The 22,694-nt window shown below is 43.5% G+C and overlaps 1 protein-coding gene across 5 annotated transcripts in view; it reads left to right on the top strand.

Moving 5' to 3' along the window:
• ARAP2 (ArfGAP with RhoGAP domain, ankyrin repeat and PH domain 2) overlaps positions 1–22,694 on the top strand; it is a 619,943-nt gene that overhangs the window by 358,505 nt on the left and 238,744 nt on the right. For all 5 annotated transcript variants that reach the window (XM_029589653.1, XM_029589667.1, XM_029589686.1 and 2 more), the window contains exon 14: positions 13,418–13,592. In XM_029589653.1, the coding sequence (XP_029445513.1) occupies positions 13,418–13,592 (175 nt within the window). The remainder of the gene's footprint in view (positions 1–13,417; positions 13,593–22,694) is intronic.

The raw sequence follows: 22,694 nt of genomic DNA on the forward strand, positions 1-22,694 counted from the left end.
ATCACATGCAGTACTTACCGCATTTTGATAAATCCAGGCCTTAATTGGTTTGGGGTAGTAACTGGCACAAAAGCAAGCTACGCCCCCGCTTATTTGTGAATGCAAATCTTTTTTTCCACATTTTCTCTTGCCATTGAAGCATAGAGCAATGTTAGAATCGCTTTAACTGTGTGTGTGTTTATTGAATAGGGGTATTAATCACCAGGTAGTATCCATCATTACCGCAAGCCACCCCTATGCCTCTTCTTCTCATTCACATCCTCTAGATTTTATGGATCCACAATGTTTATCCCATGCCCCTTCGAAATCCTTCACCTCTTCCTACAGAAGAGCTTTCCAGGCATTTACCACTCTCTCTGTGAAGAAATACTTCCTGACATTGATTCTGAGTCTTCCTCCCTGGAGTTTTAAATCATGACCTCTGGTTCTGCTGATATTTTTCTGATGGAAAAGGTTTGTTGTTGACTTTGGATCATTAAGACCTTTCATGTATCTGAAAGCCTGTATCATATCACCCCTGCTCCTCCTTTCCTCCAGGGTATACATGTTTAGGTTCTTCAATCTCTCCTCATATGTCATTCGCTGAAGACCATCCACCTTTTTGGTCTCCCTTCTCTGGACTACCTCCATCCTGTCTCTGTCCCTTCATAGATACGGTCTCCAGTACTCCAGGTGAGGCCTCACCAAGGACCTGTACAAGGGAATAATCACTTCCCTTTTCTTACTCGATATTCCTCTCTGCAGCCCAGCATTCTTCTGGCTTTAGCTATTGCCTTGTCACATTGTTTCGCCGACTTCAGATCATTAGACACTATCACCCCAAGGTCTCTCTCCTGCTCCGTGCACATCAGCCCTTCACCCCCCATTGAATACATTTCCTTTGGATTTCCACACACCATATGCATGACTCTGCACTTCTTGGCATTGAATCTCAGCTGCCATATCTTTGACCAGTCTTCCAGCTTCCTTAAATCCCATCTCATTCTCTCCACTCCTTCCGGCATGTCTACTCTGTTGCAGATCTTAGTATCATCTGCAAAAAGACAAACCTTACCTTCTATCCCTTCCACAATGTCGCTCACAAGGATATTGAACAGGACCGGTCCCAACACTGAGCCTTGCAGCACTCTGCTCATAACTGTTCTCTCTTCCAAGTAAATTCCATTTACCATTACACATTGTCTTCTGTCCTTCAACCAGTTTGCTATCCAGGCCACCACCTTCGTACTCACTCCCAAGCTTCTCATTGTGTGGGACCGTATCAAAAGCTTTGCTAAAATCCAAGTAGATGACATTGAGCGCTCTTTCTTAGTCACCCAATCAAAAAAGTTGATCAGATTCATCTGACAGGACCTTCCCTTGGTGAAACTATGCTGCCTCTGGTCCAGCAATTCTGCTGCTTGTAGATAGTTCACTATTCTTTCCTTCAGCAGCGATTCCAATACTTTTCCCACCATAGAGGTGAGGCTAACCGGCCTGTAGTTTCCAGCCTCTTTTCTGCTCCTACTTTTGTGTAGAGGAACCACCGCCGCTCTTCTCCAATTACTCGGCACCGCTCCCGTTTCCAGTAATCTATTGAACAGGTCATGCAGCAGAGCCGCCAGCACATCTCTGAGCTCCCTCAGTATCCTGGGATGAACTTCATCAGACCCTATGGCTTTGTCCACTTTCAGTTTTCTTAGCTCTTCCCATACATTCTCTTCTGTGAATGGAGTTTCACCCATTCCATTCCCCTCTTTTCATGTTTACTAGTAATGGTCCTTCTCCGGGGTCTTCTTTAGTGAACACCAAACTGAAGTATTCATTTAATATTTCTGCCATTTCTTCATCTGATTCCACTCATTGATCCTTTTTACTTTTCAATTTCACTATACCACTTTGGACTTTTCTCTTTTCACTGATGTATCTGAAACATGTTTTATCACCTCGCTTTACCTCTTTGGCAATCCTTTCTTCCGCTTGACTTTTTGCTTTCTTGATTTCTTTCTTCGTCTCCCTCAGTTTTACCAGATATTCTACCTTGTGATCCTCCTTTTAGGATCTTTTATATTTCTTAAACGCAGTTCTTTTATCTTTTACTTTATCAGCCACCTCCTTTGTGAACCAGATAGGTTTCATTCTTTTTTTGCTTTTCTTAACTTTTCTAACATATATTAGTTGCTTCAGTAATTGCTCCTTTTAGTTTGGCCCACTGTTGTTCCACATCTCTCGTTCTCTCAGTCTTCTAGTTCTTCCTCCAGGTACTTCCCCATTTCAACCCTTGCTGGGTTGGGCAAAGCCTGAGCCTTTATGAAGAAGGCATAACCTGCCAAATTGGCTTGAACTGTACCTCAAGACATGCTGCACTGCTTGACCTGCAAGACATATCCCACCAGTCTGTGCAAAAGACCAAGGCTCTCGGGCAGGGAGGTGGTTCCCAGGAATTTTGTGATGTCACTGTATCCCTTCAGATATGCTCACCAAGTGGATGGTGCGATAGACTGCACAGCAGGTTGAATGCAACCCAGTCTCAATGGTCCAAAGGTGTACGGGATCGACATCGCCTGCTCCTTGGTGTCCGGAGCAAGTCTCCGGAAGTCTTCCAACTTAGAATGAGAAAAACAGTCAGCAATCTCATTGTGAAGACTGGGAATTGTCTCAGCCATGCCAATACATTTAAATGCAAGCACTTTAAAACCATCTGCCTCTGGAGTTCCACAATAAGAGTAAACCTAGTGGAATGCTGATTGATTATGTGTACGACTGTTTGGTTGTCAAAACAAAATATCACCTTTCTGTTTGCTAGCCACCCTTGCCAAAGGTGGAGTGCTACCACTATTAGGAAGCATTCCAGGAAGGTGATATTAGCCGTGATTCCTAAGTCCACCCAATTGGAAGGCCAAGCCTCAATGCACCAGCTCCCCTGAAAGTAAAGGCCAAAGCCAATGCCTCCAGAGGCATATGAGAATAGCTGTAAGTTAAAACTGGATACGGTGGGGGAAACCACATTACTGTGCTATTGAATTGGACTAGGAATTTCTCCCATACCGCAGAGTCCTCATGTAAGACGTGGGTAACCCGCAAGCGGTGGTTACTGTCAAGGAAGCATTAATCAATCGGTGTAGGAATGCCTGCCCATTGAGGTGATCCTGCAGGCAATGGCCAAGATCCCTATTAGGGATTGCATGGTGGCCAAAGTCAACTTGTGGGCTAGATGAGTGCTTTGGGTCAAATTGAACAGCTTCTGTATTTTGTCGGCTAGGAGCCTGGACATTATTTGAATGGTGTTGAGCTCGGTGCCGAGGAAAGTTAGCACCTCAGCTGGAAGTGCCAGTGGAATGCCAAAATCTTTGGCCATGCTCTGAAAGACATCAAATAGATTGTGACACACCTCTGAGCAATGAGGTCCAATGAACAGAAAATTGTCCAAGTAATGAATGATTCAAGTCAAGCTCGTGTGCCGGGACAACTCCAAATGTAGAAAGGTGCTGGAAAGTCTTGAAGTGCACACATGAAACAAAGAACCCCATGGGCATGCATTTATCAAAGTAGTAATCACTTTCAAAGCAAAACTCTAGCAAAGGGAAGTCATCTGGATGCACCGTCAAGAGCCGGAAAGCAGACTTTATGTCGACCTCCACCATGAGAGCCCCTTCCCCACAATCCCGTGGGATGAAGTCATTCACAGCCCGGCCCACTGAGTAATAGAGATTGTGTATCAGTCTGAATTTACCCTGTTCCTTCTTAGGCACCACCACTAGAGGTGACATGATCATCTTGTCAAAGGGCAGGAGGTTGAAGGGACCTGCTACCCTGCCTAGACTAATTTCCACACCCAGGTTCTCTCTCACTATCGGGCCGATTCAATAAAAACGTGGGAGAGTGGACGAACGTCCGCTCTCCCGGCGCATGCACCGGCCACTCGCCGGTGCACTCGATTCAGTATGTAAATTAGGTAGTGTGGTAGAAACGGGAAAAAGGAGGCTCTAGGGACACTAGCGCGTCCCTAGCGCCTCCTTTTGACCCAGAGCGGTGGCTGTCAGTGGGTTTGACAGCCAACGCTCAATTTTGCCGGCGTCTGTTCTCGAGCCCGCTGACAGCCACGGGCTCGGAAACCGGACGCCGGCAAAATTGAGCGTCTGGTTTTCAGCCCGACAGCTGCCGGCCCAATTTAAATTTGTTTTTCTTTTTTTTTTTTACTTTTTACACCCTTCGGGACCTCCAACTTAATATCGCTATGATATTAAGTCGGAGGGTGCACAGAAAAGCAGTTTTTACTGCTTCTCTGTGCACTTTCCCGGTGCCGGCAGAAACTAGTGCCTACCTTTGGGTAGGCGCTAATTTCTTAGAGTAAAATGTGCTGCTTGGCTGCACATTTTACTTACTGTATCCCACGCGCATATCTAATAGGGCCGCGGGTTACACGTGCATACCTAATTGGACGCGCATACCTAATTAGGTGCCGCGGGTTGGACGCGTGTCTTCCGCCCCTTACTGAATAAGGGGTAAGGGAAAACGCGCGTCCAAGGGCAGGTTAACAGTGCGCTCCGTCGGAGCACAAGATAGCGCCGGCCATCCATTGCTCCTACCATGTGTCAGGGGCTAGCCTCTGTGACATAGAAGGTCAAAGGCTATCGGCGCCATTTTGAATACCGGCAGCCGAGGGTGTGAGTGCAGGAGATGGATCCCGGACCCCCTGCTGGACAACCAGGGAGTTTTGCTAAGTCTTGGGTGGGTCAGGAGGGTGGGGGGTTGTACTTAATTCAATTTTAGCTGGGAAACAAATAAGAATTAATGCATGTACATATCGGGGGGCCCCCCTTGCCGAATGCAATGTATCTGCCCCCGATGAATACGAATCCCGAATGCAGCATATGGCGTCCCTCTGCACATCCTACTCTTCCTCTTATGCTTCCTTTAACTTTTGTCGTGCTCCATAGGGGACTGGGTTTAATGGCCTCTGTCGGGGAGTGGGACAACCTTTCTGCCCCTGGCAGTTGTCCAGGAGATTTCCCCAGCCCCATGCGCTGATGTGACTGTGCTGGAATCACCTGCAGCAGTTGGCAGTGCCACAGGATGCACACTGGGTGTATGGTCCAGATTCTCATCTGTGGCACTCTGTAGGTCCAGCCAGTTCAGGATACTGGACCTCTCAAGTGCAGGGTAGACTGGGCCAGAGAGTGGGGGGACCGACGTCACAGGCTTTTGTGTCTCCAGCCCACTGGTGCCCATGGGATGTAGGCCTGTGACGTAACCGAAGTTCCATTGACTTGTACCTGGTTTCCAATGCGGCTGGGCCCCCTGGTAAAAACCCGGAGGCCCTGGATATGGCCAGACTGGCCATGGTGGAGGGACCACCTTCACGGACCTCCAATCTGGCGCCTGTGGACTGTAGGGGAACGCAGTGAAGCCATGCAACCGGCTTCCCTGGCTGCAAGCCACGCTGTTCCCGAGGGGGTGTTCCGCTCCCCAACCCGCCAGCTGGAGAGCCGCTGAGGGAAGGCAGGGGGATGCAACCATCCCAAGCAGGAAAACTACCCCCAGGCTGCCTGGTTCTTGTCTCTGGTGCTGCACTGCCATTCACTAGGTCGCTGAGGTTTGGCACTGGGTGCCCAGGGTTCGGCTGAGTTCTTCATCTAGCTCTTCCCTGGGATGCCCTGCATTTCTCTGATTCCACAGTCCCCCAGGGGGTACAGGCTGGCAGAGCACCTGGAGATTCCTCCCCAGATGGTACTGGCACCCTGGATCCCCCGTTGGGCCAGATGGCCCATCAAAACTCTAGCACTGTGACTGCGACCTCGTACCATGGCTGAGCTAAAGGTGCTGCCCCTTAAAACAGCCCAGGGAGAGCTGATACGGATCCACCCACCCACTATCCCCCAAGGGACCTACCTCGTTGAGGTCTGGCCGCAGGTTGGCTGGATCTCCTCCTCGGCTATCACCCTCGCGCTGCCCGAGGAACAGAGGCGAAGAGACTGGTCCCCTGGCCATGAAGAACAGGCAGCGGGATATGAACCCTGTCTTCCCTGGATCATAGCCTGCCCTTTATCCACCGTGCTCCTCCTATCTGCTGTCCTTTTTCTTTGTCCAAATAACTAAATCATTAGGCAATAACCAATTGTTAGGCAACAGTTTTAGTGAGGCAGCAGCGCGGAGGACAGGAAGCAAAAGGGACCAGGGCACTGCACCCCGGTCAGATGCCTCCCCTCCACATGGCTGCCCCACCTCATGGGACAGCCCAGGGCCAGAGATAGCCAATGAGCCGTCCCAAGGTAGATCATACCCCCCCCACCTTGACTGAGCCCTCCTGCTAGACCACCCTTCACCCCCCCCCCCCCCCTCACACATAGCCTGAGGGTCCTGCGGCTAGGACTGGGCATGCTCTCTTCAGCAGGGGAGGTGGGGCAACGTCGGCTCGCATGCGGGCGGCATCATCGGCCGTGTCTCCCCACCCTCTTCCCAGTGTTCACGGCATGCGAGGCACTGGGTTATCGGCAGCATCCACGCATGCCATGGCATGGCGTCTTCATATTGGACAGAAGCCTTCAATAACATTTAAAATGTCATAGGGAGCATAAGAAAAAGTTGTACTTTAAAGGTTTTTGTTATTGGTCTCTGTTTGCAATAAAATTTTTTGAACTAAAAAAAAATGTGATATCATGGTCTGTTTTTGTGTTTCATTGATTTCATTTTATCATCATCATCATTGTTATTTATATCATAGTTTTCCCAAGAAGCAAAGCGGTAGCCGATCCAGCTGGCTGTGTAACAGTAAAACAAAGTGAGGATCAGATGATGAAAACGCCCTTTATTAAAATATGCCCGACTCTGGCCGAGTTTCGCTCTTTATATAGAGCTGCCTTAGGGGCAATCAAGTGAAGCAGGACTGAAAAATAGCCTGCAGGGATGATGACACAGTATCATACATAGGCTAACCTAGTGCCTGCTGTGTCTTGAAACACTGCTTGCATTAGTGTTGTGCCCCAAATCAACTTTAGTAAAAACGCTCTCATGAGCTCGCATGAATTGTTGTTGGCAGACTCTGCAGCTACATTGCTATAGGTGAATAGCTTTATGTGCCTCAACGTACTAAATCGTTATTCCTCTTTTGAGAGCGTTTTTACTAAAGTTGATTTGGGGCACAACACTAATGCAAGCAGTGTTTCAAGACACAGCAGGCACTAGGTTAGCCTATGTATGATACTGTGTCATCAGCCCTGCAGGCTAATTTTCAGTCCTGCTTCACTTGATTGCCCCTGAGGCAGCTCTATATTTATTTATTTATTTATTTATTTATTTATTTAGGGTTTTTATATACCGACTTTCTCGATATGCAAATCAAATCAAGACGGTTTCCAAAGAACAAAACTTTTGCCGTAAGGCGTTACATTAAACAATAGAGTATTGAACAGGTAACGTTCGGGTTTACATTAAACAATCCACAAATTGAACAAAAAGAACTAAAATCAATAAATGATAAAATTAGATGTGATAGATAAAACACATATATACAATATACGACAATAGTAGTTGTCAACTAACAAGAATAAACGATAGGTAAAAGGTCTGTGTTGGGCCTTGTAGTGAGCTATTTTGCTCATTGATCGGAGTCAAAGTGTTCCTTCGATTCCGGATAGGCTTGCCGGAAGAGCCACGTTTTTAGGTTTTTCTTGAATGTTAGATGGCAGGTTTCAAGTCGCAGATCAGGCGGTAATGAATTCCAAAGGGTGGGTCCGGCTGTGGAGAGTGCCCTTTTAGCTAGCGAAGTTTTGATCGGGGGAGCAAATAAAGAACCTTTATAATTAAATCTGATAGGTCTTTTTGATGTGTGAAGGCGTAGTTGCGAGGTAAGATTTAAGTGGGCGCTGCCCATAATATCCTTATGGATCATTGATAAAGTCTTGAATGTGATTCTTGCTTTTATGGGAAGCCAGTGGAGGTAGAGCAGAATTGGAGTGATGTGGGATCTTTTGTTGGTATTGGTGAGTAACCTCGCCGCGGCGTTTTGTACCATCTGTAAGGATTTTATGGCTGATAACGGAAGACCTAGCAGAAGAGAATTGCAGTAGTCTAACTTGGATAGAATTATAGACTGAACTACTAAACGGAAGTCACTGAAGTGGAGGAGTGGTTTCAGATTTTTTAGCACTTGAAGTTTGAAAAACATTATTTAGTTGTGTTGTGGATGAAGGATTTAAGGTTGAATTGATTGTCGATGCGCACCCCTAAGTCTCTGACTGACGGTGAGTGGTTGATGGGTGGTATTGTGGATTGTGTTAAGTTTTGGATGTTGAAGGTAGTGTGTTTTTCGTCAGGTGAGATGATGAGGATTTCTGTTTTGTTTGTGTTTAGTATAAGTTTGAGGCTGGACAAAAGGGAATTGATGGATAGTAAACAGTTGTTCCAATGAGTCCAGGTTTTTTGTAGTGATTCTGTAATGGGGAGAAGTATCTGAATGTCATCCGCGAAAATATAGTGCTTTAGCTTGAGGCTGGAGAGTAGGTGACAGAGCGGAAGCAGGTAAATGTTAAAAAGGGTGGGGGAGAGTGAAGAACCTTGAGGTACTCCTCTGCAAGATTTGATAGGAGGTGATTCTGCGTTGTTTATCTTGACTTTATAGGATCTATTTTCTAGGAATGAGTGAAACCAACTGAGAGCTTCTCCTTGGATTCCTATATCCAATAGCCATTCGAGGAGGATGTCGTGATTTACCGTGTCGAATGCGGCAGATAAATCAAGAAGAATAAGGAGGTATGATTGTTTTCTTTCAAGGTTGAGGAGAATGGTGTCGGATAGTGAAGTTAGTAGAGCTTCTGTGTTTTGTGATTTTCTGAATCCAAACTGAAAGGGGGAGAGTATATTGTTCTCCTCCAGGTAATCGGACAGTTGTTTATTGACGAATCTCTCCATTACTCTTGAGATTAGAGGTAGATTGGCTATCGGGCGGAAATTGGCAGGGTCTGCTGTTGGCAAATTGGGTTTTTTAAGTAGTGGTTTCAGGATGGCTATTTTCAGTTGTTCTGGGACCTTTCCTTGAGTTAAGGAGCAGCTTATGATGTTAGCTAATGCTTTGGAGATGGTGCTGGGAGTAGATAGTAAAAGATTGGAGGGAATGGTGTCCAGTGGATGAGAGGATGGTTTAAGTTTATTGAGGATGATTTCGATTTCTAGGGAAGATGGGGTCTCGAATGATGATAGACTGCATTTTTTGATGAGTATCGGAGTGCTATGGGGTGTTGCTGTCCAAAGTTGAGTGGAGATTGAGATGGAGGTGCTATGGGGTGTTGATGCTGTCAGCTGTTGGGTGGAGATTGGTTTGAGAAGGTTGGTGATCTTGTTATCGAAGTAAATTGCTAGTTCCAATGCTTTGTCGGCTGCTTGTTCGTCCGGGATGATGGGTGGAGCGGGTTTTGTAAGGGATGATACAAATGAGAATAGAGCTTTGGAGTCGAATACGAAGTTATGGATTTTTTTTGCAAGAAAGTATTTTTTTGCCTTGAGGATAGCTATTCTGTATGTATTGAGGTGGGATTTGTAGTTTAGAATTGTGGTGGTGGATGGAGATTTGCGCCAGATGTTTTCCTTTTTCCTAAGTTCTTGTTTTAGAGTTTTTAGTGTCGGAGTGTACCACGGGTGTCTATTTGCTTGAGGTGGTTTAAGAGATTTGGTGATGGATGGGCATGATAGATCTGCGACCTTGTTTGTTATCTCAAGCCAAGAGTTGATAGCTGATGAGGCGTCTGTGAGGTCCAGTCGGTCGAGTTCTTTGGTGAGCACTTTATTAAGACTGGCTATGGAGCAAGGTTTCCTGTAGAGAATAGTGGTTGCTGGATAGAGAAGACGGGGTTGGTCTTTGATTTTAAGTTCAGCAGAGATGAGGTAATGGTCAGACCATGGGACCGGGACATTGGTAGGGTTGGTGGCCGAAGTTATGCCATTGTTGAGAAAGATCAGGTCTAGCGTGTGACCCGCTTTGTGCGTGGGATCTTTAATAATCTGGTTAAAGCCAAGGTGATTTAGTGCTGTAAGAAGGATGTCACAATTGTGGGTTAAACGAGTGCTGTTTACATGTAGGTTAAAGTCACCCATCAGTATGGCTGGTTTGTCCTGTTTGAAGTGTTTGGTAGTGAATTCAATTAATGGTGAGGGGTCAGTATCTAAGGTAGCTGGAGGTGAGTATACTAGGGCTATTTGTAAATGGTCCGAGTTGAAAAAGGCAATTTCAGTTTTGTTTATTGTAGTGGAAAGTTGCAGTGAGAGTCCTAGGCTCTTTTTGGAGGCAAGCAGGATCCCTCCACCCTTTTTTTTGATTCTTGGGATAGAGTGTAAGTCATACAGTTGGTTGGGGAGTTGGTTCAATAGAACTGAGTCGGTGGGTTTCAGCCATGTTTCTGTAACGGCACAAATATCCGGGTTGTTATCAGTCAGGTGATCGTTGAGAAGGTGGAGTTTTTTTGTAATCGATTGTGCGTTGAACAATGTGAGTGTAAATAGGGTTAGTCCTAGTGTTTGGGAGATGGGAGAGATCATGATAGGAATCAATCTCTGTTGCCGGATGCCTAGAGTCCTGGGTTTGTTGGGTGAGAGTTTGTGATTGTAAGGGATTGTGGGTATAGAGAAAGGGATATATATATATATAGAGAGAGAGCGAAACTCGGCCAGAGTCGGGCATATTTTAATAAAGGGCATTTTCATCATCCGATCCTCACTTTGTTTTACTATCATACTTTTGCAACATTAAGATACCTTGGGGTAGATTTTAAAAGGAGCGCGCAAGGCCTATATGTGCGCGTACTACCGGCTCGCGCACTTGTACGCCCAATTTTATAGCTTGCTCGCGCAAGGGGGTACACAGTTGTGCACCTTGCATGCACCGAGCCGTGCTGCATTCCCCGTTCCCTTCCCCCTAACCTGATCTTCCCACCCCTTCCCCTAACCTTTCCCCCCTAGCCCTATGCTAACCCCCTCAAAATGTTTATCTTACCTTTTGCCCCTACCGGCAGCCTACCAACACGCGATCCTCCGACAGAGTGGCAATGGCCGCTCTATCGGAGGCCTCTGGCCCCGCCCCCGCTTTGTTCCTGCCCTGGAATGCTCCCCCGCCCCTTTTTGCAAGCCCTGGGACTTACACATATCCCAGGGCTTTAAGTGCGTCGCCGAGCCTTTTTAAAATCCGGCCCCTTGTGTGTTGTTATTTATAGTGATGTACCTGTGTTGTTATTTATAGGAATGTACCTGTGAAAAATCTGTTAAGCTTGTTAAATTGTTTTGATATACCTCCTGTAAAGCAAAAGCTGAATTCGCAGGAAAATCCAAAGTAAATCTGCAGAGAATTCAAAGCTAATTCCAGGAAACCATACAAGATTATCTTTGGATCAGCAGATCCAGTTTAGCTTTCCTCATATGACAAACTGTGATGGATGTCCCTATTGGATACAAAGAAAATCTACATTTTCCATTTAATCAATTCAAGCTGAAATCTGATTGGATTATATTTGGCCTGGAATAGTCATACCTGCCTAGTTGTTTCAAAATATACATAATTGTTTAACTATTCAAAAATGTATTACAACTTTTTATTCCGTGGAAAAGCCCATATATTGTAGTATTGTATGTGTGACCTTTAAAAGCTATCACAAACTACCAGGGCCAGCACTTCCCAATAGGCAAACCAGGTGGTTGCCTAGGGCACCGATCAGGGAGCGGCAAAGAGCAGCCATGTGGGACCACGAGCGGAGGTCATCCCGCTCATGGCTGAGAACAGTGGAGACTCAGCAGGCCACGAGTGGCAGAGACTCGGCAGGCCGTGAGTAGCGCCCATCCTGCTCATGGCCGAGAGAAGCAGAGTCTCAGCAGGCCACGAGCGGCACCTCTGTTTGTATGTGTGTGTGAGTGAGAGGGATTGTGTCTGTACGAGAGAGCAATGATGTTAGTGAGAAAGAGGGAGGGAGCCTGTGTAAGGGTATCTGTGAATGAGATAAGGAATATAATGTGTGTAAGAGAGGGGGCCTGTCTGAGTGAATGAGGTCTGGGCCGGAGCCAGGGCTGGGACCGGAGGAAGGTGGGCGCAAGGCAGAAGGTTTGTCTAGGGTACCTCATACCCTTGCACTGGCCCTGCAACCTACAAAGAGTAACTACAATTTGCTTCAGAGTATTACTACTTGAACACTGTACTACAGATCATTCTATCAAATTACATCACTGGAGCCTTGGGACGGAGAAGATTATACTTCTATGCACATGTGAGGCCTTTAAGATCCTCCTTAGGATCCTCCTTAAGTACTTTGTGGAAGCCTGAGCAGACAAGATGAGCAGCAGTATGTTCATTATCTGTTGTTTTATCCCATATGTCTATGTTTTGTATCAGGCTATCAGGCCTTCAATTTGGTGATGCCACTGATGGGCTATTTTTTACGCTCTGTCTGATACTAGCTAGAAACCTCCAAGTATATTTTCTCCAACCAAATAAGAAGCTGGTCTAGCATATTTTACAATTCAGGTTTCTCAAGCCTAGGCAACACTGGATATCTGTCATCATTGGCCCTGTTTTCTTATAGATTGCTTACTGTGGGCTGCTTATTACAAAAGTACACTATAGACTAGATAAGATGTTTATGATGTTCACTGTCACTCAGCCCTATGTTTTCCCTGTAGTTTGGGCTATGTGCAGCAGTTGTCAGCCGTATGTGCATTATTTACTCTAAGTAGCAGTATCCATGTATGTATATTATCCTATGTATTTATTATCTATAAGCATGAAACAATGTCTTTGTATATGTATCATTTATCTTATATATTTCTGTAAAGCCTGTGGCTTTTTGCTACTGCCAATTTAAATTTATGTTTTCCATGTAGGGTGATTTCTCTTTCATAAAAATAATAAATAATAGTAAAGTATGTTAGCCAATAAATTATGAAATCAATGGGCCATCTGTAATTAGATAATGTGTAGTGAGTCGCAAGGCAGATAGGTTGGTTGAAATGTTTCAGCTGAAGCTGAGGTGAAAAAAACAAGAACAAAAGTTTATTTTTTCTAAATGTGGATAGTATTCTTGGCTTGAAGCTCCAGTGAAGTAACTAAGTATACTTACTTTCTTTTGGATAGTTTTGCTTTAACTGAAGCTATGTAACTGTAGTTACAGGCAATTATCTAATGGTACAGCCTGCAATCACCAGAATGATCACTTAATCAAAAGATGAAGTATCATGTCATAATCCTCTGCTATTCTGCATGTTCAAGCTCAGTGACTTAGACAGCTGTTTTTAAATGTAAAATATGTCATCCCTCAAGAAGACTAGTCGTGTTAAATCAATCTGATGAGAAGAAAATGCATTCCTATTATAATATTTACTGCACTTTTATCTACTTTTTTTTAATATGTAGAAGAGTGTGAAAAAAATTGAATGAATATTCCATGCTTTTTTTTCACATAAACAGGCTTTATGCGCAGCAGTCGTTAAACAGGAAGTATTGGAAACTATGATGCTGTTGTTTAGTGGAGCTGATGTCATGTGTGCAACTGGGGATCCAGTCCACAGCACTCCATACTTACTAGCAAAGAAGGCTGGGCAGTGCCTGCAGATGGAATTCCTGTATCATAATAAATTCTCTGGTAATGCATGTAGTCTACAATGCTTAATTGTTTTAAATTGTAATTTTGGTATGATTAATTAGAAAGCTGTCACACCCCATGACTATCACAATCTTGCTGTCTTATCAACTGCAGCAAGTACCTCAGAGTTATGGCAAAATGTCTTGGTGACCTGAAACCAAAATTCGGATTTCCTGGCTGTAGCTTTCTTTATGCCCTGCTCTTCTTCTTCGTATGCAGGCTAAAGGCAACAATCTTTTTGATTAAGGCAGGCAATGACATTCTTTGGAGCCATAATCATTTTTATTTCTAAGACTGTGTAGCCACCGTCCTGATCAGATCTTGGGCGTGGGAGCTCACTGGGAGCATCATGGACCAGGCACAGTGCCATGACCTCCCAAGGTTTTCACACAGTGGGAAAAGAAACCAGTCTCCCAGCCCCTTAGGGTTTTCTCAATTAGGGGCTCTTGTGCTCACCAGCCCATTCACATGAAAAAATCACCACATGGACTCCAATTATTATTTTTTTTAATTTTATATATCAGTTATAAAAATACAATTCAAGAATAATCTTAACTGAAATGAGACATAAAAGAAATGCAATTACTAAGTAAACAGCAAAGAAAAATAGGCATGATGCTCAATAACAGTCCACCACATTGGGGGGCATCCATAAACCAAATAAATATTAACACTAATCAAAATTAGGGGAAACAAAGAGAACATGTAAGAGTGGAGCCAATCATAGTCTATGCGAATCAACCATATAGATATTCAGAAGAGAAGAGGAAATCGGGGGGACCCCTCCAGGACTCACTTTAGATGGCAAAAAGGCCATTATATTGGGGAGGATAAAAAAAAAAAATGTTGAACTTTGATACTTAATCATAAATTTGCAAGGATAATTCAACATACAGTAAAAGTAGCAACCAACTGTAAAACCTGAAGACTCAAAATAAAAATAAATTGCTTTCTCTTTGAGTAAATAGAGCTACATCAGGAAAAATATGAACATAAAAATGTTTTTAATTCTATGTTGAAAAAAAAAAGTCTTACAATCCAGTTTTTGATTCCAAAGAAACTTAACAATAAGAGGTCAATTTTAAAAGCTTTGCTCGCATAAAAATGCCACATACTCGCTTATCTGGGCTGAGCATGAGCAACACGGATTTGAAGATACCACAAAGCTTGCTCATATATACCCGTGCACATGTCAAAAATAAGAGAGCGGAAAAGGGGCGGAGAATGGGCGGAGCATGGACGTTCTGAGGAAGGGCCAATATTTACACACAAAACACCAAATTTTAAAACCAGACGGGGCAAGCATCAACTTGATAATAGCACAACTTTACTGCTGCTCCAGATGAGGAGTAAGTCTATAGATATTGAGTTTTAGGGCTTACAGGACAGGGTGAGGGGTCCAGGTCAACTGGGGTGGGGGGTTGGGGGGGGGCGCAGGATGAAGGACCAGTGGGGTCTTGAAGATCTCGATATTATCTGGGCAAACTGATGAACTAATTGGAAAACTGGGTTGTCCCTCACGCGAGCATGTTTTAAAATCCACCTTCACACATGCAAAAAGGCTGGTAAAGACCTAGCAAAGATATGCAAAGCATAGAGCACAAGGAGGAGGAGGTTAGAGGGATTCTTTATCAGATAAGTGATGAAAATTCTAACAAGAGAAGTTGATTTGTACACTGCGGTGTCTGCTAGCTGCATTGAACAAATCAACTCCTTTTCATCACGTATAAGATCTAAAATCCTTCGATGATGTCAATTTTATAATGGATACTTCTGAATGTGTCTGTAACACCCCCCACAACGCCAACCCATTTCCCGAAAACTTACCCCAAATCAAAGTGCCCCCTTACAATAGTCCAATTATAGAGTATCAGACTGACCTTCATAATGAGGTTTATTCTCTCCCTCTTTCTCTCTCTCACTCTCTCTCATACCTACTTCTTTGGGCACGTGTACATCAATGTATGTGCACCCTTCCTGGCTATTTAAAATTTGTGTAGCTTCCGTGTAATCCACTTACATGCGTATGTGGCTGTTTTTGCACGTGCAAGGCTTTTAAAATCTACCTCAAAGCCTTTATCATTTTTGCCACCCTCCTCTGCACCTTTTCTAGTTCTGCTGTCTTGTTTGAAATATGATGGCCAGAACTGCACACAATCTTAAAGTTCTGTCACACCATGGATCGATATAGAGACAATATGATCTTTTCCATTTTATTCTACATTATTCTTCAGATCATTACTAACATTCTAATTGCTTTTTGACTGTCACCACACACAGAACTGAGGATTTGAATGTATTTCCATAAGGACTCTTAGGTCCTTTTCTTGGGTGGTGACTCAATACAGAATAATAAAGCATTGTGTACATATAGTTAGGATTATTTTTCCTTATATGAATCAATTTACATTTTTCCATGTTAAATTTCATCTGCCCTTAAGTTACCCAGTCTTCTAGTCTCACAAGATCCATCTGTGGTTCCTCACATTCTGATGCTGTTTTAACAATATTGACACTCAGTTGTCATGTCCTTTTCCAGATCATTTATGAATAGGTTAAACAGCCCAGGTCCTGGTACAATTCCCTGTAGTTCTCCACTAATGACCTTTCTCCATTTGGAATGCTGACCTTTTAGTCCTAGTTTCTGTTTCCAGTTGTTTTTAACCAGTTACCAATCCACAATAGGATACAACCTCCATCCCGTGACTTTTTAATTTCCTGAAAAGCTTTTCAAGAGGAATTTGTCAAATGTCTTCTCCAAATCCATATTCACTTCATCGATCAGGTCACTTTTATATACATGTTTATTTACACCTTCAAACTATTCTAAATGATTGCTAAGGCACAATTTCCCTTTGCTAAAACCATGTTGACTCTTTCCCCTTAAGCCATGTCTATCTATAGGGCCAGTGATTTTGATTTTGAATAGCTTCTATTATTTTGCTCAGAATGAATGTCAGGTGCACCAGTCTATAGTTTCCCAGATAATCCATGGAGCCCTTTTTAAAACTGGTGAAACATGAGCCACCTTCCAGGCTTCAGGTATTATGGCTGTTTTAGATGAGAGATTGCTGATTACTAGTAACAAATTTGAAATTTCATATTTGAGTTCTTTTAGGTATCTGAGGTGATTGCTATCTATTTCTAGTGATTTGCTACCCTTTAGGTTGTCATTTAGATGAATTATATCCTCCATCATCACAGAGATTAATTTTAGCTGCTCAGAAATTGAATATCACCATCAAAGAATATTTCTGGTGTGGATATGTTCCACATTTCTTATTCTATAAAAGAACAAAGCACATAATTCATACAATTTGTCTGCTATTTCCTTTTCCTCCCTGAGCACCTCTTTTATTCTTCAGTGATCTAGCAGCTCAATTGACTCCCTCAAAGGTTTTTTTTGCTTTGAACGTACTTTAAAAGTTGTTATTATTAGTTTTTGCCTCTCTGGCAAGCTTCTTCTCTAATTCTCTCTTGGCCTGTCTTACTGTTGTTTTACATCTAACTTGCCAGTACCTCTGCTATTGCTAATTTTTTTAATTTGTGTCTGATTTCCATTTTTTGAATGATGCCTTTTTGACTTTAACTGCCTCTCTCACCCCATCATTAAATTATGCTGGCAGTCATTTGGTCTTCACCTTTTTTTTAATGCATAGATTTGTTTTATCTTGGCTTCCAAAGTGACATTTTTAAAAAATGACTGTACCCCATGAAAACTTTTAACCTAATTGCTATTTTTAAATTTTTTTACCTAAATTCCTTATTCAATCTTATTCTCCCTTTTTAAAGTAATATGCTACTCCAGTAGTTGTATTTAATGTCCTCCCATTAGTGAAGTCAAATTTGATAACATTACAATCACCATTGCTATATGGCTCCATCACAGTAAACTCTTGCACAGGTTGTGCAATTCACTGAAGAAGAAATCTAAAGTATATGCCCCTCCCATCAGTTCAGGAACATCTACTCCATGAAATATTAATTTATGGCATCTAGAAACTTAATCATTCTAGCATGACATGAGAAGACACTGGTACAATCAGAACCAGGGGTAATTAAAATCTAGGGATGCACATTTGTTTAAAATGAAAGTGCAAAACGCGATGAATAAGGCTGATTTGTTTCATTCAGGGGCCTTGAATAGAATTGAGGCCCTCCCCGAATGAAACAAGCCTTATTTGTTTGTTTCGTATTAAAAATGTATCGGGCCTACACCTAGTTCCAAAGCTGGGGCCTTGCCTAGGGCATAGGGCGAGGACCAAAGAAAGAGCCATGGCCTATGCCTAAGCATGACGCCAGTGTCTCGGCCTAGGCCTAAAGCTAGGACATCACCTAGGGTTCAGTTCGAGGCCCAAAGCAAGGACCACAGCCTAGGCCTGACCATGACACTGAGGCCTCAGCTGAGACCCCCAAAAACTAAAACAAAAGTACCTGATCCATACATCAAAATGGTATTGTCCAATGGAATGAAGGCACTGAAGTTAAATAACTCCACTGTGACCCCAGCAGATGCCTTCATTTGGAATAGAAGAGCCAAAGAAAGAAGAGGATATGAAGAGGAGCTCCCAGGCCTGAGCTCCAAGGTCTGAGCCTGACCCTGGGCTGAGGGCCAGTCGTTGAGACCTGAACTTCTGGCTGAGGCCCTGGTACAGAGCCTGGGCCTGGTTCGAGGCCCCAGCATCAGGACCTGGCTTCCTGATCGGGTCACAGTGTCGAGCCTGGGCTCCGGCTTAGGCCAAGGTTCCTACATCGGGATCTGGCCTCCAGGTCGGGTCACAACATCGAGCCTGGGCTTCGGTTTAGTCTGAGGCCCAGGCATCGGGACCCAACCTCTGGGTCATGTTACAGTGTTTGACCTGGGTCTAGGCTGAGGCTCCAGCATTAGTACCTGGCCTCCGAATTAGATCGTGGTGTTGGGCCTGAGCTCAGGCTCCAGCCTAGGCTAAGGCCCAAGCCCTAGGACCCAGCATTCGTGTTGGGTATTGGTGTTGGGCCTGGGTCCAGGCTGAGATTCCAGCATTGGTATCTGGACTCCAGGTTGGGTTGCAGCTTCAGGCCTGTATCCCAGCCTAGGCCTCAGTGTCGGGATCCGGCCCCTGGGTCGGGCCTGGTTCTGGGCTGAGGCCACGATGTCAGGACCTGGCTTCCAGGTTGGGTCCAGTTGCGCCTATGCAAGGCCGAGGCTTCAGCCTAGTCCTTGCTGACAGATCTTCATGGGACAAGGTAAGTTGGGCTGGGAGGATCCTGGCTCTGGCATTTTTCCTGGAGAGTGAGAGGGAGGTTTTGCTTTCAGTTTTTTTCAGTTTCTTGGTGTATTTTTTTATTGCTTGATTCATTTTTTCACATGAATGAAACAAATCAAGCAACCCATGAACCAAAATCTGTAGGGAAAATCCTCCTGAAAATAAACCAAATAACAAAAAAGTGTTTTTTACCCTGCACATGCCTATTAAAAAGTCCCATTATTATTTGTTGCCCAATTTGTCTTTCTAATTTTAACTAGCTTTTCACAATAGGGACCAGTCACCTTGGCCAGATAGTATGTTTTAAAAATTAGAAAATACAACTCAGAAATATCAGGAATATTTATTTGTTTTATTTAATCTGATATTCTTCATTCTTGCTATATGCCATAAGGTGGTTACAATAAAATAATAAAATATAAAAGTATCAAAATACATATAATGTAGTGCATCAATATCCCACCCCATCCATCACTATTACCCTGCTGAAACTTGAAAATCAGAAATTCTGTTTCTGTATGGAATTGTAAAAGCTCTGTTGGCACTGGAGAAAACTAGATTCCTCCAAAATTATATTAATTTCATTGAACCAGCACAAGAATAATCCAAAGATTTATTTTTTTTTGTAGATCAGCTTTTGAAATCACATAGTTCCCTTCTCCTGGTGGTCCAATATAAAGTCACAACCTGCCATTAATACAATTCCCCCTCTCTCCAAGTATATTAGCATTGCAATTGTAACATAGGGATGGTAACTTTCATAGCGGCATGCAGGTGCACATTGGAGCACATGTTATAAAATAGACTGGACATGAAAACATGCACCCAATTTTAAATGGGCGTGTGTCTAGTCACATAAATCTCAATTCTATTGTGTAAATTAATGATTTTAAAAGGTGTGTCTCCATGCCTTTGCCAGTTTCACCAGTTCATCCACAGGCCACCCATTTAACAGCTAGGTCCTCCATACCTTCCTGGTTGAATAGCTTACACTCCCCCCCAATTACACCAGACCCTTAAAATCCTTCATTTTTTAAAATTTTTTAAACTTACACATCATCCTTAGCAGAAGTAAATTTATGTGGCGGGAGATCTGGGCACGTGCTCAAGTGCATAAGTATTTACATGCATATCTCTTGCCTATGTCCCATCCAGCCCATGTTCTCACCCCGCCTCTTTTTGAAAAAGTTTGAGATGAGCACGCAGTGAGAAATACGTGCACACCTGAGCAGTTTTTAAAATTCGGTGGGTGTGTACGAGCTAGAGGTGTGCATCCGTTTTCCACGTATTTGCAATCCACAACTTATTTTGTCCTATCTGTTAAATACGTGGGGAGGCGAAATGCATCACGACTCCCCACGTATTTAACAGATTTCTGTTTTATTCGGCCTCCTAAATAAAAATTTAAACCCCCTCACCCTCCTGACCCCCCCCCCAAGACTTACCAAAACTCCCTGGTGGTCCAGCGGGGAATCCAGAAGCCATCCCTGCATTCTCACACCCTCGTTTGCCGGTTTCATCACGGCGCCGATAGCCTGTGTTACAGGGGCTACCGGTGCCATTGGTCAGCCCCTGTCACATGGTAGGAGCACAAGATGGCGCCAGTGACCATGTGACAGGGGCTGACCAATGGCACCGGTAGCCCCTGTGTCATAGTGAGGGCAAAGGCGATCGGCGCCATTTTGAGACGCAAAGTGATCGCGTCTTGAGACGCAAAGTGATCGCGTCTCAAAATGGTGCCGATCGCCTTTGCCCTCACTATGTGTGACATAGTGAGGAGGGTGGGGGGGTTGTCGTTAATTTTAATTTTAGCCGGGACACAAATTTAATTCGCCGTATTAACGCATCGGGGCGCCATACGGCCGAATGTAACGCATTTGCGCCCCTACGAATCTGAATCACGAATGCAACGAAAACTTTTTGGCTGCACATCCCTAGTACGAGCCTGCCTGTGCGTATAGCTCCTGATTTTAGTGCGCGCTGGGCTTTTAAAACTCACCTCTTAGTCAGAATTTTCACGTTAATGAAATAAATTTTATCATTTTGTAAGAAAATCATATAGCTGTGCCTCTAATATCAATACAAAGACTGTTTAAATTTTTTGCTGAAAAAGTTAATATACCCTACTGTCCCTGACCAACCAATAGGCTCTGTGTTACTCTTTCTGAAACAGTTTGCAATAGACTGTCTCTTAGGGATGTGCATTCATTTTGAACATATGCGCAATCCGCAATGTATTGGTCCCTATTCATTGTATTCGTAGGGTTCTGAAATGTATGACGAACCCCCACAAATGCAACGTATTATTAACGAATAAAACCCCCACCCTACTGACCCCCCCAAGACTTGCCAAAAGTCCCTGGTGGTCCAGCGGAGGTCCTGGAGGTCCTGGAGCAATCTCCTGCACTTGGGCCGTCGGCTGCCGGTATTCAAAATGGCGCTGATAGCCTTTGCCCTTACTATGTCACAGGGGCTACCGGTGCCATTGGTCGGCCCCTGTCAAATGGTAGGAGCAATGGACTGCCGGCACACCCTGCGCCCCCACTATGGAAATTGCACGTTCTCTTACTTCTGAAAGATGAAAAGATTTAATAGATGGAATTACAAATAGACCTTTATTCGCGGATTGAAGATTTCTTTGTGGTGTATGTAAACATAATGAAGCATTTAGTCATTCAGTATGTTTGCAATTCATGGATTTAAATGATATACATAATATTTTATATTCATTATCACCGACACAAGCCGCCATGATCACATCACCCCAGCACTTCAGTCTTTGCACTGGCTACCCGTGGCTTCTAGGATAATTTATAAATCTATGATGCTGATACATAAAGCCATTCAAAATAGAGATATGCTCTGGTTCACAGATCAACTACAATTCAAAACTTCTTCCCGCCCAACGAGATTCCAGAATTTAGCCAAACTAAAGATTCCAGCACCCTATCTGACTAAACTCTCTAGTACAAAAGAACGATCTTTCATTATTGCCGGATCAACAATATGGAACACCATGCCCTCTGAATTACGCCAGGAACTTTGTCACAAAAAATTTAAACAAAACCTCAAAACCTGGTTATTTAAAAAAGCCTACTATTAATGAACTAAATCTTATACTACTCTTCCTAATTTCCACAGTTTCTCATTTATTGTTTATATTCTATTAATACAAAGTTATACATGGTATTGTATTCGTTCAGTTACTAAGTTATATTGTAAAGCGCAATGCTGAATTACTGTTTGAATGTAAACCGAGGTGATGTTACTTACGTACTCCGGTATAAAAAAAATCTATAAATAAATAAATAATAAATATTCAATCCTTTGCTTAATTGGAGAAGGTACAGAGAAGGACAACCAAAATGATAAAGGGGGTGGAACAGTTCCAATATGAGAAAAGACTAAAGAAGTTAGGGCTATTCAGCTTGGAGAAGAGAAGGCTGAGGGGGGATATGATAGAGGTGTTTAAAATCATGAGAGGTCTAGAACAGGTAAATGTGAAACGGAAATTTACTCTTTCGGATAATAGGAGGACTAGAGAGCAATCTATGAAGTTAGCATGTAGCACATTTAAAACTAATTAGAGAAAGTCTTTTTTACTCAAGGCACAATTAAACTCTGGAATTTGTTGCCAGGGGATATGGTTTCTGCAGTTAGTTTAGCTGGCTTTAAAAAAGGTTTGGATAAGTTCTTGAAGGAGAAGTCCATTACTTGCTATTAATCAGGTTGACTTAGGAAATAGCCACTGCTATCACTAGCATCAGCAGCATGGGATAGTCTTAGTTTTTGGGTACTTGCCAAGTATTTATAGCCTGGATTGGCCACTATTAGAGACAGGATGCTGAGCTTGATG

This window comes from Rhinatrema bivittatum, chromosome 1 (assembly GCF_901001135.1).
Source record: "Rhinatrema bivittatum chromosome 1, aRhiBiv1.1, whole genome shotgun sequence".
In the NCBI taxonomy this organism is placed as follows: Eukaryota; Metazoa; Chordata; class Amphibia; order Gymnophiona; family Rhinatrematidae; genus Rhinatrema; species Rhinatrema bivittatum.